This window comes from Balaenoptera acutorostrata, chromosome 11 (assembly GCF_949987535.1).
Source record: "Balaenoptera acutorostrata chromosome 11, mBalAcu1.1, whole genome shotgun sequence".
Taxonomy (NCBI): Eukaryota; Metazoa; Chordata; class Mammalia; order Artiodactyla; family Balaenopteridae; genus Balaenoptera; species Balaenoptera acutorostrata.
In genome coordinates, this window is record NC_080074.1 from 71,064,392 (window position 1) to 71,082,055 (window position 17,664).

A 17,664-nucleotide genomic window follows, 5' to 3' on the forward strand; every position below is an offset into this window, starting at 1 on the left:
AAATGTTAGGCTTGTAAATGGTCACAGAAATTATCCAGTCCAGTCTTCATAAGTTATCAGTAAGAAAACACATTGAGACCTCAAAAGGCTAAGTAAGAGATTTGACGTATTTGTTTTTTGGTGTGACAATGTCCTTGAGTATCAGTCTAACTAGTCCATATTTTTATAAAATAAATGGTTATAATATTTGAAAAATGTAATGTATGTTGAAACCAAACAGCACAGGTGAATTTTTGTTTGGTGTCATATTCTCCTGAGTGAAGGCACTTACTTGGCTCTTTGCAAACACACCAGTAGAGTCTTATATTTAAACTGCTCAGTCATCATCATGTTAGCCAGGGACCTCCCCAGCTAGAACAGAGTTGTATTATTAGCTCCTCCCATTGCTTCCAGAGTTTTGTAATTCAAGCTGGACTGGGAAAGAGTACTCCTTTCTTCTTCTGTCTTGGGATGATGCCATCCTTTCCTTCATTTGTTTGCTGAGGCTCCTTGCCTTATTTTCACCCCATCCTGGTGGCATTCCACCTTATTTCGCATTCAATCATGTCACTGGGGTAAACTTCAAGACTGGCTCCTGTGTTTTCTGATCTTCTGCCATTTTTTTGTTTTCCTGGCGTAAAACTCTACTGGTTATATGCCACAGTGTCCAGTTCCAATTTAACACCACCTTAGAGGAAAGTTATTCTTGCTTTTTCTAAATGTATTATATCTTTGCCTTAGTGTAGAATTTTAAATAAATCTTAGTGATAATAATTTTTCCTGACCTTTTCTATCCCTAATACATTGCTAGAATTTTGTCTCATTAGCAAAATGAAATGAACAATATATTACTTATTTAATACTTTGTCTAGAAGGAAGCATTTTGTCTATATGGATCTTAGACCATAAACGATCAAGAACTTCTTTTCAAGAATAGTTGATCAGAAAACCAATTTTCAGGAGCAAGACACATCAGTTCATTATATTTTGCAGAATTCCAAATATAAAGGCCATTTAAACATAAACAATTGTGTAAATGTTTGGAAAAACTTACATCCTTTTAAAGCAGTTGATACTTCCAATTATATTTCATTTTTCATGGACTATTATCATTACTCTCTATAGAAACTCAGTTGATGTATTCATTGTGAATCCATTGTGTCAAAAATACTTCTATCAAATAATCCTATAATATTTGTACAACCAACAGGTTATGAACCTTAATATGCAGTATAGTATAAAAGGTAAAAAAGTAACATTTTAGATGTAAAATAATGATTAGATCCATCAGAATTCTACATTCTCTTGGGTAAACTTAGTACATCATGGTTTAAAAGAAAACCTGTGAATTATTTACGAATTCTTCAAAATCAGAGGAAAGTTATTAGATTTCCTTTTTTTCCCTTCCCTCGCCCCCCCCACTTCTCCCTTTCTTTCTTTCTCCCTTCCTTCCTTCTCTTCTTTCTTTTTCTTTCTTTCTTTCTTTTTTTCTTTCTTTCTTTCTTTCTTTCTTTCTTTCTTTCTTTCTTTCTTCCTTCCTTCCTTCCTTCCTTCCTTCCTTTCTTCCTTTCTTTCTTTCTTTCTTTCTTTCTTTCTTTCTTTCTTTCTTTCTTTCTTTCTTTCTTTCTTTCTTTCTTTCTCTCCCTTCTTTCTTTCCCTCCTTTCTTCCTTTTCTAAGTCATGAGTTAAATACCATGCAGTTAGCAATGTATTTTAATAAAATAAAAATATGTTCTTCGGAGGGATGTATACCCCTCTTCCTTTCCTTTTTTGTTGTTGTGTTGAACCTTTCTTTCCTTTCTTATTTTTAAAAGAAAAATCGAATAAGTAGTTAAGTGACTGACAATAGCCATGGAAGATATTTTGTTAGAATTTTCTTAACATTTTTGGCTCGTGAGATTCTAGTTATAGGTTCTGGTTATTGGATTAAATTGTGTCTGGAAATAAATATTTACCTCAAAAGATTATTTTAATATTTAATACCTGAAGTTCTCTTAAACTTTTTCCATATAGTAAAGAAATAGTGGTGTTTTTTTATAGCAAATATTTTACTTAAAAAGTTTATTATATTATTACATGCACATATACACAGAAAAATGATACATATCATTATGATATGAAAATACACAAGACTGCAGATGTAAGAAATTTCACATACCACCTCTTCAACTAGAACATAGATCAAGAAACAAAATGGTATCAGCATCTTAGAAGCTCACTCATATTTATTCCAATCTCTATTCTCCCCACCCTAAGAATTAGCCACTTCTAATAAAATTGAGCAGTTTTGCCTGCTTTTGTATATTGCATATAGATTGAGTCATTTTATATGCACTATATTTTGGGGGGGGCTCTAAGTCTTTCTCTAAATAATATTTTTTGTGAGATTCATTTATGTTGTTGCATGCGGCTGTAGATTATATGTTCTCAGTCTGTCTAGCATTCCACTGTGTGCATATATCACAATCTATTGATCTATTTTACTGTTGATTGATGATTACGACTGTAATGAGATTTGAGCTAGTATGAAGAATACAATCTACTCTTAAAAAGTATGGAATTTGAGACCAAAGAGATTTGAGTCTAACTTGATGTGTGATCTGGGGTGATTTACTTAATTTCTCTTGGGGGGAATGCATAAATTAAACGAGGTAACCTTTCTAAAGTCCCTTGTACAGTGCCTGGTATGTCAAAGGAATCCCATAAGTGGTAGCTATAATTACCCATGTGGAGAAATGCTTGATTTAAATGGCATAGATTAGCTTATTCATGACATTTTCACTTGGTAGGGAAGCAGAAAGGAAGAGAGACAAATAATGTGAATATCGTAATGGGCCTAGTCTAGTATAATGAAAAAACTTTGGTGTCAGAAAGGGTTTGTAGATATCCAGTTAGTTACTTAGATACTGTGTAACATTTACCTTCTATAAAATGAAGGAAATAATGTTCTTTACTGAACACTGTAAAGATTATAATGACATAAAATACATATCCCGTACATTTTCCCGCTTCTTTAAAACAGGAAAAAACAGCCCTATTCTTAGACCATTGTTTCCAAAAAGAGCAGGTTGAAAATCAAATATCACATTGCAAATACTACTTTGAGTGACAAACATTCTGTGATGGAAATGAAGTATCTACTTTGCCTGCAGTCGGCAGTCAGATAGCCAGTTAAACAGGTGCAGATCTATTTTCTGTTATTTGTATGAAGGTAGGCATAGCTCCTAAGGTAAAGATGCATTCAGAGCTGCAGTGTAATCAGAATGACTCTAAATTACAGTGTACTGAAGGTAACCACTAAACAGACAAGTGTGGGTCAAGTCCATTTTTGTTTTGCTTAGAGTAACAGTAGGATTAATTTAGAAAAACAACATGAGAAGTCTGTAATTCTGTGATGAATAAAATGACACTTGTGAGCAAGGGGTACAAAAGAAGGGGATAGATTGTGGAAGAATTACCATTACAGAGCTGGGTAATTTCCTTGGCAAAAGTAAGAAACTCTCCTTCCTTGGACAAGACTGTTCCACATTTGATACAAAAGTAAGGTGGTCTGTCATGAGAGGTCAACTCAAAGCAAACAGAATTTTCATTGTTGTGAGCTCAGAGGAGAAAGGGCAGCCAGGGACTAAATTGAGAGTGTATTCCTTTGTGTTTGTGAAGAGTTACTCATATATTTCCTTTACTTTTTATACTCATATTCTTTCTCTCTCTTGGTTGGATTTCAACAATATCTGACCACTTCCACTTCATTTTTTTTTTCATACTGGTTATAGGGAGAAACAATTATGGAACCTGCAAATCAAACAGGTGGATTTGGGAAATGAGAAAGGAGTTCTGAAATGATGACTGCTTTCTGCTGCTATTGAGGTTTATCCAATTTAACAGACACAAGATGACTCAACTGGATTCAGAGCTACAATAATTGCTGAGGAAGATAACTGTGGATACATGGGGTCATTTGGATATTATAAACAAAGGACATATGAATACTGTGAAACTACCAGCAGAAAATCTCATAAAAACAATGACCCACAGGCAGGGGCAGATCCAAGTTTTGTGGGGCTTGACATTTATATAATTTTGGGGGGCTCTTTATACAAAATTAAGTACAAAAATGAATATTAAAATGAAAAAAGTCACAATAAGTTACTGGAACTTTGGAGACTGAGATCCTTTTTTCTCTGGCAACTGCCAGAAATTCTCACCCAGAAGTGTTTGCTGACTGCAAACTCACCTTTGCTTTCCCCTCCAACACTGAAACTCACAACAACCCCTCGGGTGCACAGGGGTCCTTGCAAATAAGGCCTGGCCATCCTCTGCCTACAAGAATTTCCCGCTGTAGCTTACTTTATCTTGTTTGAGAAGTCTAAAATTACCGTGAAACATAAATAACAGAAACTTTCCTTCTGATGCTTGCCATTTCATTGTGAGAACTAAAACCTCACACACGTACCTATCCCCTATCTGGACCTCGGCCGCGCAGCTTGTATCAGTCCCAGGTTTTACGGGTACCGGGAGGGTGTCCAACTGGGCCTCGGGCTACTCACCACGCTGCACGCCCACAGCGGGAGCCTGCAGCGACCGCACTCCGCTTGCGGCTAGGGGCTGGGGGCGGGCAGCGCGCCGGAGGGCGAGCCCGGGCCGCGCCTCCAGCTGATTGGCCGGGCCCGGCCCCTGGGGGCGGGCTCTCCCCCCCAGCTCGCCAGGCCCGGGGTGGCTATATTGGCACCGTTCCTGCTAGGTCGGGTCGCTTCCTCGCGCCGGGCTGGACGCAAGGAGAGGGCTTCTGAGGGCTGTGCGGGCGCAGGAAGCGGAGCGAGGCTGCCGACTGCGAGCCGGAGGCTGCGGGGCTGCAGTGCGATGAAGCAGTGGCTCAGCGAGCGGAGGCTGGCGGTGTGGCGCGACGGGCCGGCCCGGGGCCGGGGCTGCTGCTCCGGAGGCTGCTGAGGCGCCGCGGCTGCCGGCGCGGAGAGCGGCGGGCGAGAGGGAGGAGAGGCAGCGGAGCGCGGGGAAGCCGGCGGGGCGGCGGGCGTCTCTGGTTGGCCTCCCCGGTCGGAATCCCCCCGGTGGAACCATGCGGGTGGCCAAGTGGCTGACGGGGCTGCTCTACCAGCTCTCGCTCTTCATCACCAGGTCTTGGGAAGTTCACTTCCACCCCAGGCAGGGTAAGGTCACCGCGGGGCGCCTTCAGCAGCGAGGTGGGACGCGGGCCCGAGTGGGACGGGCGGACGGAGGGAGGCGGGGGGAGCGGCTCTGCCCGCTGGGGGACCCTGGCCCTGCCGGGGCTCTCGGGACTCCGGAATCAGTCAGCCCCAAGCATCCCCGGAGGTTGCGGCTGCGCGGTGTTTCGAGGAATCGCGCGCGGGGCACACGTCTCCCTCCGGGGACCACGCGGCGGGGACGCGTGGGGCAGGGTGGCGCGGGCGCCCGCGGGGCACGAGTTGGCGGCGGCAGGGAGGTGAAGAGGGGCGCGGGAAGGAGGTGCTGCTGAGGGCCCTGAGTGTCAGGGTCCCTGCTTGGGGAGGGTGGAGCGAATCGGGGGTGTGGGAAAGCAGGCAGGCACACTCACAGAGCGCACGTGTGTGTGTGTGCGCGCGCGCTCGCCAGCGTGTGTTCTTTCGTCGCGCCCCGCCGGGGGTATGGGGACCTGGGGCCTCGGCCCTCTGACTGGGACGTTTGGTTGAAGAAGTTCGGCGCTGGGGAGTTGGAAAGGGGGTAGGGGCTCAACGGCCGTATCGCTGTGGTTGCAGAAGCCTTGGTGAGGACACTGGCCTCCTACGAAGTGGTGACCCCCGCGCGGGTCAATGAGTTCGGCGAAGTGTTCCCAAAGAGCCACCACTTCAGCCGGAGGAAGCGCAGCGCCGAGGCGCTGGAGCCCACGCCGTTCAGGACCCACTACCGAATCCGCGCCTACGGGCAGGTCTTCCAGCTGAACCTGAGCGCCGACGCGGCCTTCCTGGCTGCCGGCTACACAGAGGTGCACTTGGGAACCCCTGCGCTCCGGGCTGAGGAGCGCCGCACGGCGCCCCCAGACCTGCGCCACTGCTTCTACCGCGGCCAGGTCAATGCTCGGGAGGATCACACAGCCGTCTTCAGCCTTTGTGGAGGCTTGGTAAGCGCCCTCGGGTCCCTTGGCATTTTCTTGGGATCCATCCTTGCTCGTCCAGGGAGCCGGGCATTGGCTTTTGCCGAATGGGCGGTTGGTTGACCCAAGAGATCAGAGTGGGCCACCAGAGGGATTAACACCTAGATGAACCCAAGCCAGAGGCCACTCTTTCCTTGCAGTGGGGAGAAGGGTTTGGAGGATCAGCGTGTCTCTCCCTGCTGGGCCAAATTGACCCTTCTGTGCAAAGCTGCGAGAAAGAGTGTCAGATGCTGAGCTAGTCAGGGAGGTGGGCAGTGGCTTTCTGCTACACAGGAAGTGTGATTTCCAGCAGGACGACAGGCTCCTTCATTCAGACACACCCATTCTGGACCATCTATTAAGGCAGACTCCCCTGAATTTACTTAAATTCATTCCTTGAATGAAGAATGATAGAATGAAAAGAGAATGAATATACATAAAATGAAAAGGTTTGAAAAGAAAGAGTTTTTGTTTGTTTTTTGTTTTTTTTGTTTTTGTTTTTGCTACTATGGGGATGGCCATTAATCTGTGAAGTACAAGATAGGGAAAAGGTTGAATGTGCCAGTTTAAAATGCACTGCACTTAAAAATGTAGAGCATCTACAAAGATCTGGTGCCAGCAAATGAGAAATGATCATTAGAGTGACAAGAGTAAAAGATGTGGATTTTGTAAAAACCTCATTGCGGAGAGAGGAAATGAAATAAAATATTGGGTTCTATGTGTTTTATTTGTTTCTCTCCCTCTAAAACAGAGGTTCTAAACGTTTTTTTTTTTTTTTTTTTTTTTTTTTGCCATCAACTTTTCAGCATTCTAGGGGAAACCCAGGACCTCTTCTCAGCATGATTTAAATGTGTAAAATAGCATACATGTTATTTAATTGGCTTCCTTTTAAATACTAACAGTAATCAAAATGTTACAAGTATTAGAATTTGTGGTGTCATAATACATCCTTTATTAATGTGTTAAATAATATCTATTGCGGAGGGGACTACTTACTTCTATACTTCTCTTGTGGCAATGAGAATAAACAATCCAGATAGTTTTGTGTTACATTAAATTAGAGTTGAAGTAGCTATTATTTTATTGCTAACAAAGTCACAATGTCTGTGGTTTTACCTACAATCATAATTGAAGGAAATGTTATGTATCAGAGGTTAGGGAAAATAAAGATGTCTTTCTCATCCAAGTTCATGGAACCTCTGGTTGAGAACACTTACGTTAAAACATATATGAACTCACTTCATCATTAACTCCTCTGATAAATATGTGTTCAAGAAGAAACAACTAAGAATTTGGCTACAGGGTTCTTTCCAAGTATTCTAGCTTTTGTTGGGCAAATTTTAGATGAGTTTCAGAACATCAACATTGTTTACTCTTTGATGAAGTAGAAAATTGATAACAGTTCTCTCTAGGCCAAATGTAATACTTCCTTTCAGGGTAATTGATGTAAGATGTCTTCCTGGGTGTGAGTATTGGTCATTACCAAGTAGATTTGGAACATCTCTTTGTTCTTTTTTCTGCTATTATCTTGATATATATATGTACTTATACATATGTATATATATGCCTTGGACAGTTTTCTTTTTGGCTGTAGCTAAATGTAAAATACAACATCAGAATGGCAGAAACACACTAATATTTACACAGCCATCTACACATCAAAGGAAAGAAAAATATTCTCTTTTCTAGAACCTTTCAAAATGTTTAGTTTGTCTAGAAAATTCTAGATTTACTACCACAAATTTGTCATGGTCAGTATGTTTTCTTGATTTAGTATTTAAGGCATGGAAAAAATTCCAGATGGGAAGCATTATTAGGAGTGATGTTTCTGCTCATGTTGATTCATAAGTTTTGTGCAGTTCAAATTATTATTCAATATCTCCTTTTTGAAATCAGAAAACAGTTGGAAATGTTTGTTTGTTTGTTTTTTTCCTAAGTATTTGTTTTATTTTATTTATTCATGGCTGTGTTGGGTCTTCATTTCTATGCGAGGGCTTCCTCTAGTTGTGGCAAGCGGGGACCACTCTTCATCGCGGTTCGCGGGCCTCTCACTGTCGCGGCCTCTCTTGTTGCGGAGCACAGGCTCCAGAGGCGCAGGCTCAGTAGTTGTGGCTCACGGGCCTAGTTGCTCCGCGGCATGTGGGATCTTCCCAGACCAGGGCTCGAACCCATGTCCCCTGCATTGGCAGGCAGATTCTCAACCACTGCGCCACCAGGGAAGCCCCTGGAAATGTTTTTAAGTCATAACAGGAGTTCATCCTTTCCTGTCACTGTGTAAATTTGGATATAATTGTCTAGTTATTATGCATTATCATGCATAAGTCCATTTGATTTATGTATGTACTTTGCTTTTGATAGACTTACTGATATTATCAGAGTTTGATTTAACATCAAAAAACATATTTTCATACCTATGTAACTCAGCTTTATCTCCATTTCTCTGTATGTGTAGGGCTGCGTTGAGGACATCAGTCACGGCAGAGATAGAAAGTTTCCCGTAATACAGCACATAGCTAGAGGTACCAGGATCTAAAAATCTTGTAGAAGTATGATCAGGACCAATTATAAGTCTAAATCACTGATGAGATTAGTGACATTTCTTTGATTTTTCTCCCTTGTGATATTAGCACTATAACGGATATTAGCTGTATATTTATGATTGTTTTATTTCTACCTCGACTCTATCCTTAGCACTCTTTAGAATAATAGTTTCATCAAATGGTGGAACTTCTGGTAGGTTTTAGAGTCCATTTATTATTATATCAGATTCCTGTTTTTCAGTCTCAGATTAATCTTTAGATCCAGATAAAGTTGTGTTACCCACAACCTGGACCAGTTGAGTTTTTGCAGATCCTCCTTGATACAATGCCCAAGATGTCAGTAATGCTCACCTCCAGCCCTGCTCCTGCTACTTCCCAACTCATCTTCGTGACTTTGCATGTGTGCGGCTGTGATGTTTCAGCTTTGATTTTTGTCAGTCCATTAAACACTAAAGTTGAGATTTACTGAAGGATTTTCAGAGCCAGTCCTATTGAAGTTCTCTTTTGCTAGTTGCTCTTTGCTTTTAGTTTTGCTTTGAATCATGAATGGATGTTGTACTTAATCAAATGCTTTTCCTGAATATATTGAATGAGTGTGTGACTTCCTCATTTTTTTTCTGCTGATGTTCATTGTCATGGCTGGATTCAAACAAATGTTGACCATTGATGAAAACTGACCTCATACAGGGCAGTAAAGTGTTCTGAGGCCTCTGTATTGTTTGGGAGGAAGGTGGGGAAATCATACTGTCCTTCAGTTTCTCTAGCCTCCGATGTCCTTTGTGCCTCAGTCTCCTTGCATTTTTTTGGCACCAGCCGCTGAATTCTGGGCCTGAGAACTTGTGGCTTTTCTTTGCTCAGTTGGGGCTCTCTGACTCTTTCCTACCTGGGATCTCTCTGTTGCTGCGTATCCCTCTGAGTTCTGGATGCAGCACCTATTTGGCTTCTTGTCTGGCTGATGCATGTGCAGCCTTCAACACAGGGTCACTTAGCTCCTGCTGCAGTGCTCTCTCCACATAAGGTGGTTTGGTGATGCCATTGGTAATCTTCCAGACCCCTCTAAGGCTCTGAGACCCTCCATGGCATATGAAAGTCTAGGGGGACTTGATTCCTCCCTTCGCCAAACTCTGCCACACCTCTTATTTCAGTGAGTGCATGTGTGTGTGTGTGTGGGGCGGGGCTTGTAGAGGTCCCTCCCTTGAGTCCCACATAGCATGCTAAAGCACTTCTCTTGGCAAGTCCTCCTAAACTATGTAACATGCCTTCTGCCTCCAGGGCCTTAAACCCCCAGTGGAGAAGTCAGCGCACATACATCTTCCTAGCCGTATCCTTTGCCTCCATCGTTCTTTTCTTCCTGGAATCCACTAAGTTCCCCTTTCACATCTCATTCATTTGAGCTGTTCCCCTTCCATCTTCCCATTTGAGGTAGCATCTACCTTTCCTTTCTCTGGTGGCTACTGAGGAATGTGACTTTTAAAGGTAGGGAATACAAACCAAGTTACTACTTTCCAAATATCTCTGTACATACAACCCTTTAAAAAAATTGACATCACAACATACTTATGATTTCATTCAGTTGCTAGTGTTGCATTAACCTCAAACATATAAACTAACGTTTTCTTTTAATTTCTACATAGCTCCTTTTTTTTAAAAAATTAATTAATTAATTAATTAATTTTTGGCTGTGTTGGGTCTTCGTTTCTGTGCGAGGGCTTTCTCTAGTTGCGGCAAGCGGGGGCCAGTCTTCATCGCGGTGCGCAGGCCTCTCACTATCACGGCCTCTCTTGTTGCGGAACACAGGCTCCAGACGCGCAGGCTCAGTAGTTGTGGCTCACGGGCCTAGTTGCTCCGTGGCATGTGGGATCTTCCCAGACCAGGGCTCGAACCCGTGTCCCCAGCATTGGCAGGCAGATTCTCAACCACTGCGCCACCAGGGAAGCCCTACACAGCTATTTTTTTTCCCCACTTCGAGACGTCTTAGTATTTACGTGGTTTTCTCTTTCACTAAACCACTGAACCATGACTTGTATTGTTTAGTTTTCTAAAGTGTTTTGGGCCCAAGAATCAGAGGGGCTATGAGCCTGCCAGAAATTTTCTTTGTTTTATGTGGGTATAACTTTTGCTTTTCTAATCTTTCCTCCTCTAATTTTTCTTTCTTCTAAGTGTAAGTATTTATCACATAATTCAAACATTTCTGATTATTTATTTTGACATTTCTAAAATCTATATTAGATATGAAAATAGAGCCAAATCATAAAATTACCTATATGTAGTATAATGGCTAATCAAACTCTGTTTTTAGTTCATTGATAAAGTCACAGAATATATAGTTATCAGGCATTAATATCTCTAGATTCAACTCTAAACTTTGTTTTCATGGTCATATTATCTATTTTCTCATGATGTTGATACACTCTTGCCAAAGTAGAGGTCAGTATTCCATAAGTTTTAATATTTGGGGCATATCCTTGTCAGAATGGCATGTGTAAATTGTATAGAGGCTATTCTCAACAACCCCTGTCCCTCTACCAGCTCTCTTACATTACCTGGTGCGTTCCCTTCTTCCAAAGGCCCTCAGGGACTAACCCGACCGCCTAGACAATTAGCTTCACTGTTTCTTGGTGGGATTTGAATCAATGCAGTCTTTTTGGTTGAAAGAAACAGTTTCCAGATGTCATAAAACCAGACATTGCATCTGGCTTGTACAGTATTCTCACGGAGTAGCTTGCAGGGGCTGAGTGTACTTTTTTGAAGTTTCTCATGTGAACCATTCTGTGGCATGTCAGGCACTAATGCCCTCTGATGACTGATTATTGAGGTGCTGTAGTACCTCCATGTTCAGACAGGAAATAAATGTATAGAAACTATCAATAGTGTCTTTACCGGTTTTTGTCTTCTTGGAAAACTTTATTTTTTAAACTTCCTATTTGCTTAGAAGTCACACAGCCTCAGGTCATTACACATGCCATTCTGTATTCATATTTTTTTTGTTGGAAAATTCATAAGGACCCCTTTTAGTTATTCCTATACTTAGTCAAATACTCAGACAACACTAGGGAGAATTTCTTATGCCTCTACCTTTAACATTTCGAGTGTTAGCCTAGGTCCTCCACGAAGCAGATGGCAAGGTGGGATTAAATGTGCAAAGAGTTTAATAGGGGAAGTGTCTGTGTTAGAAAAAAGGAGCGAGCAGTGGAGTCTGAAACAGGTGAAGAGAGGATGAAAATGTTGGGTAGAAGCATCCCAGGCTGCCGGGCAGTCTAAGTAAGGTTCAGCAAAGCCCCCCTCAAGCCAGATTTGCCTGGGAGAACGGTCCCTTGCCTCCTAAGAATGAATTTCCTCTTCATATCCTTGCCACACTCAGTTACTGGCTGGAGTAGTGCATGGGAGATATGGCTGGGGCACAAGCACAGATGGATCTCAAAGCCTGGAGTGGGGGTCCTTGGTCAATTATGGTCAGCATTCTCAGGGCCACCCCATAGTGACACCGGGCACACGTACACACACTCAATGAAAATAGTCTGTTAAATACCGTTAACAGAGGAGTACAAGGAGTGCTGGGTGAACTTTGAGGAAGGAGGGAGTAAGAGTATCATGAGACCTGGGCTGGAGGAGGCTTCTCAGCTGGACTTTGAGGGATGAATAAACATTTGCGGATATGAAAATTGAAGGGCTTCTTGTGGGTCTCTGCAGCTGAAGAGTAGGGTGGATTAGGAGGTGAGGGTGAAAGGTAAGGTTGAAGTCAGATTAAGGCCTGGAATGTACTGTGGAGGCATGAAGGCTTAGACTGTAGATGGTGAGTTAGTTTGATGTGTTGGGAGGGGTCTGCCCTTATGCACCACTGTGCCAGGAGCAGGGGAGGCAGTGAGGCACTGAGAAGACCACCACTGCAGTAAGGAAGACCACTGTAAAGGTAGGGAATGGGAGCCGCAGGAAGTAATGTGGTTGCAGTGGCGAGAAGAGTTGGGTCCCTGTGGAAGGTGCACTATGAGACCAGTGGTTCTCAACTGGGGCAGTTTTGTCCCCTGGGGAACATTTGGCAGAGTCTGGGGACACTCGGTTGTCACAGCTGTGCAGGGGCAAGGGAACCTACTGGCATCTGGTGGGTAGAGGACAAGGATGTTGCTAAACATCCAACAATGCCCAGAATAGCCTCCTACAATGAAGAATTATCAAAATGTCAGTAGCACTGAAGTTAAGCCACCTTGTAGGAGACCCATTAAAATTGTGGACCAGAAGAGCAGACAACCAAAATGGTTCTAATGACTCTGACTTAGATGACTGAGTGATCCTGTAGCCATTAACCAGGAAAGTTAATAACAGGAGAGGTGGCAAGAAAGAGATACTTATTCTAGAAACATTTGTTTGATTCTGTCATAGGTTTACTTTAATCTTCATAATGGTTTGAATTTATATTTACTCTTCTTTTTGTCTAGAATGTCCTTTGCCTTAAACTCCTACTCATCTTTCCAGATCCATCCTGAGCCTTCCTTTCTTTGCCCCATCTTCTCTAGAAAGAGCTGACCAGGTCGTATACATATATCTTTGTTAAGTAATATTGCTTTATAACATTTTGACAATATATCATGAACATCTTTCCATTATCTACCTGCAGAGTAGTTCTTTATCATTTCTTACTGTTTTAAATTTCTAATTGTTATAATGACTTTGGGCTTTATGTCTTCGCAGACATTTTAGTAAGAGGCTGTCCTGAGAACCACGACCTGGACCCCACAAGAACGTGGCCATTTCTTTGACAGTTCTCTCCACTTTTAGTGAGTTCATGTGACTTCAAACATACCTCAGTGCCTACAAAAAAGAGAAATGTTACAGAATTTATTCCTTGTTAGTGATGTTGCTGGGACACTACTATTTATGTAGCTGAGTCATTTGGCTGCATGAATCTCGGGTAGATGAGTCCAGAGTCTGTCTTATTTTCTTGATCCTCATGGGTAGGGACGTGGTGAGAGAGCAGTGTCTTTTTAGGCAAGTATCAGCAATGTTGCCTCTGGAAACATTTATACTGGAGATCTGGAATTGCCCTGTGGAATGGGGAATAAAGAATGCTACTAGAGGAGAGAAGACTCTCTTTTCAAAAACTTTGCAATGAATCTTCTGCTTTAGGCTTCTGCGGCCAATTACATATTCTTCATATCATCGATTCATTCGTTCAATGTGTGCTTATGTATAATACGCAATTTCCTAGGTATGATCAGTGGTGTTATAATGAGGAGCTGTCAGGGGAAAAAATCTTTTGCATTGAACAGAGTACCCCAAAATAAAGATGAATCTCAGAATTAATCTTCATGATCTTTTATTACATAACACACTCTGCTTAGGGTAAAAAAGGGTAGCTGTAACATTTGTGTTTTTAGTGGAGACTTTTCCATCCTATATCAAAATATACTCACTTTCAAAACAGTTACTGACATCATTTTAACACACATTGTCTTTCTAAGGAAGTTAGGTAGATAGAATTATTTGTTTTGTTTTATAAGTCATGGAACTGAGGTTTGAGATATGAAGTGGCTTGCCCAAGATTCCATGAGTGCAGACCCAGGACTCATAGTCAGGCTTTCTTATTACAAATAGCATCAAACTGATTCTAATATGACTTATGATTAAAGATTGAGAAACTAAACATTTTAGTCTTCATGGTAGTAATTACCAGTGATTCAGGCCTTAAACGAAAATCCAACTTTATTAATAGTTGAGAGCAATCTGTTACTAAAATAAATTCTCAGTATTGGCTCTAATTAATTGCCTTGTTTAATAGTACCTTTATTTTGAACTAGTTCTATAGCTGCCAGTGCTAATGTGATAACTGTAAATGATTTGGGAAAAGAGTCCAAATGGTTTACATTTTGTGCTTGTTGTTTTTACCCTTTAATAAAATCTGAGAGCACATTATTATTTGTGGCTATAATACATGTGTTTGCCATGTATTTAGGGAAAAAATATATGAATGAATGTCAAAATACTAAAATAAGAACATTTTGGAAAAACTATTGTATAAAAATTCTCTAAACATAAAAATTTTGACCTATGAGAGTAAATTGGAGCCAGTTGCATAATCACTTGCTGCCTTGGCAAATAGAAGATCATTGCTTCAAGTAATTGGGACCCCCTTGCCCGAGTGAAAACTAGTTATGCTACTTTTAATAGTCATCAAAAGAAAGACTTTGGAATTTGATTGGCATTTCTCATGAATCAAATTGCAGTGCCCCTCGGCAGATAGGCAGGTTGCTAAAAATATGGCATGATCTAAATATAATTCTACGAACCACCTGTTTTATTAAGTCCTCCGATGCCTTACGAGGTTCCTTTCCAAGTTGAAAAAAAAAATTAAGTGCTTCCTTAGGAGCCTTTAGGCAAAGCTCTAATAATTTTATTTTTTGAAGAGAAAGTCTTCTGCAGTGGGGTAGCTTATAGAAAAATTGCTGGAAGCAAAATGCTTTTAAGTCCTTCATTGATAAATACGGGCAAACCCCTTTGAGGACAAATTATTTTTTCTTGAAGTTACTCTTTTAAGCATAAGGTTTTGTTGAAGAAAAGGCCTCTAAGTTATAAAGGCAGTATTATTAGCAGGCTAGAGTGTTCTAGCATGACTAAAGGAAGTGCTGATGGACTCGATACAACTATATTCATCTTTCACATGAGAGTGCAGGTTGGACCCATGTGTGGGTTTATTGGAACATTATCATAGAAGTACCCCATAGTCAGATTTTGATCCAAAAGGTATATAAAAAAAGTTTCCCAAACAATACTGTAAATATCTATACCTTGAAGTGTGTGACATTTTTCAAAATACTTTTGGGATGAGTAACAAGCTGCCTCATTCCTATTTGTATCTTTTACCAGGATGCTATCACATTTCTTCTGCTCAGCATGCTTTTTAAAAAAGGTAGAAAGTGATTTTTTCCCATGGGTCCATTTACTCAGGTTTCAAAAGTAGTCTTTGTTACCTCTAAGTATAGTTAATTATTTTTTCTGGGAAAGCAAAGAAAGCTGGAATTTTGGTATGTATTGAAAATAAGTGATTTGTAGTTATATTTGGAAAATAAGCACTGGTAGAATGAATGAAATATGCTGGAGTATAGTATACTAGAAAAGTATCTAAGAAATAGATGAATTCTTTATAAATTCTTCTATTTTACAGACTAGAATTTCAGTATATCTGATGGAATTTCCTTAATTTTTAGGCCTTTTAAAAATGTGTAATCCTAATATACTAGCACATTATGTAACCAAGAGCACCTACACATTTTACTTTTCAGCATTAAAAGAAAACAAAATCATGTAACTATATCTCAGACAAGTCCCTAAACTATTGTAACTTAAGAATATTAGAGGAAAAAAAAAAAGGATTACTAAAGGGTATATGGGGGGAAAAATCAGGTACTTTACCATGTTACAAAAATGTTTTATTTCGGGCTTCCCTGGTGGCGCAGTGGTTAAGAATCTGCCTGCCAATGCAGGGGACATGGGCTTGAGCCCTGGTTCGGGACGATCCCACATGCCATGGAGCAACTAAGCCCGTGAGCCACAACTACTGAAGCCCGTGTGCCTAGAGCCCGGGCTCCGCAACAAGATAAACCACCACAATGAGATGCCCGCGCACCGCAACGAAGAGTAGCCCCTGCTTGCTGCAACTAGAGAAAGCCCACATGAAGCAACGAAGACCCAACGCAGCCAAAAATAAAATAAATAGTTAAATTTATTTAAAAAAATGTTTATTTCTACAGATATGTGTTGAGTGCCTGCTATGTCTCAGGCAATGTTTTAGGTTTGGGAACTGTAAAAATAGTAAAGGCTTTGGTACCTTTAAGGAGAGGTTGATGTGGTAATAATTATGAATGTAAAGAAGAATTTATGACTATAATTGCCCTAATCATTTAAACAGCTTGCAGTGACTATTCAGTTAAAATAGTGATTTACATATGCTATTTACAATGGAATTTAAAGCAACAATTTCAGTTATTATCCCTAAATAATTTAAAGATAATTAAGAAATGAAAATGAAGCCTCATTCACTAAAACTGTGCTTATCATAGCATCCATAATTTAGTTATTCATTTCTGAATTGGTTTTTCACAGAAATATGCTTTTCTAAGTGGAAACTTGCCAAGATTTACATGTAGGTAAATGTACATTTGTGTATTCGGAGGCGTGATGAGTGCTTTTCAGCGTCAAGCATAATGAGTGCAGCCTGCCCCTACCTGCTGAGCTTCTGCTGCGTATCCCCTTGTTGGCAAAGTTTCAGCCTCACTGTTCTCTGTCACTTGAACCTGCCAAGCTTTTCCCCGTCACTGGGCTTTTCAGTCACCGCTCTTCTGTTTGCAGTGTTCTCCCAGAGTTTTCCATGGACACCCCCTCGTTATTCTAGCCTCAGCCTAGAGTGCCTCCCCCCACCCTCTGGGATTCTCTGTCTCCTTGCCTTATTTTATTTTCTTTATGGTACTTGTTACCACCAGGCATATTACATCTTTATTATCTGTCTTTTCCCATATAAGTATGAATTCTTTGAAGGCAGGGATTTCGTCATGCTCACCTCTGTATCTCTAGCCCCTAGAACTCTGCCTGCTCATTAAATATTTGTCAGCTGTCTTGTAGGGTTTGTCAGAATTGGTGTATGATCACTAGCACGGTGCATTGGGTTAAGGCACGAACTGTGGAGCCAGCCTAACTGGGCTCACATCTTGGTCCTGTCACTTACTAGGTGTAAGACTTGGACAAGGTACTTAACCTCACTGTTCCTCATTCGTCTCACCTGTAAAGTGGGGATAATAATAACTTACCTCAGTTATTATTAGATGGAAATAAATTATAAGTGTATATGAATGATGTCTGCTGTATAGATCCGAGTTAGCTATTCAAATTATGATAAATGCCTACCCTCGATGATTCAGCCTCACCAAACTAGAGAAAGAGATTTATCGATCAGAGCTGACCATTCGAGGGATTCTTTCCACTCTCTTGACTACCAGTGGGTGCAAGTTCTTTCTGTTTCATCCCTTGCTGTCT

At 41.2% G+C, this 17,664-nt stretch overlaps 1 protein-coding gene across 3 annotated transcripts in view; it reads left to right on the forward strand.

Moving 5' to 3' along the window:
• Positions 1-4,735: 4,735 nt before the first annotated feature.
• ADAMTS20 (ADAM metallopeptidase with thrombospondin type 1 motif 20) overlaps positions 4,736-17,664 on the forward strand; it is a 195,624-nt gene continuing 182,695 nt past the window's right edge. For all 3 annotated transcript variants that reach the window (XM_007168333.2, XM_057557413.1, XM_057557412.1), the window contains exons 1-2: positions 4,736-5,144; positions 5,730-6,091. In XM_007168333.2, the coding sequence (XP_007168395.2) occupies positions 5,054-5,144; positions 5,730-6,091 (453 nt within the window). In that variant the 5' untranslated portion in view covers positions 4,736-5,053. The remainder of the gene's footprint in view (positions 5,145-5,729; positions 6,092-17,664) is intronic.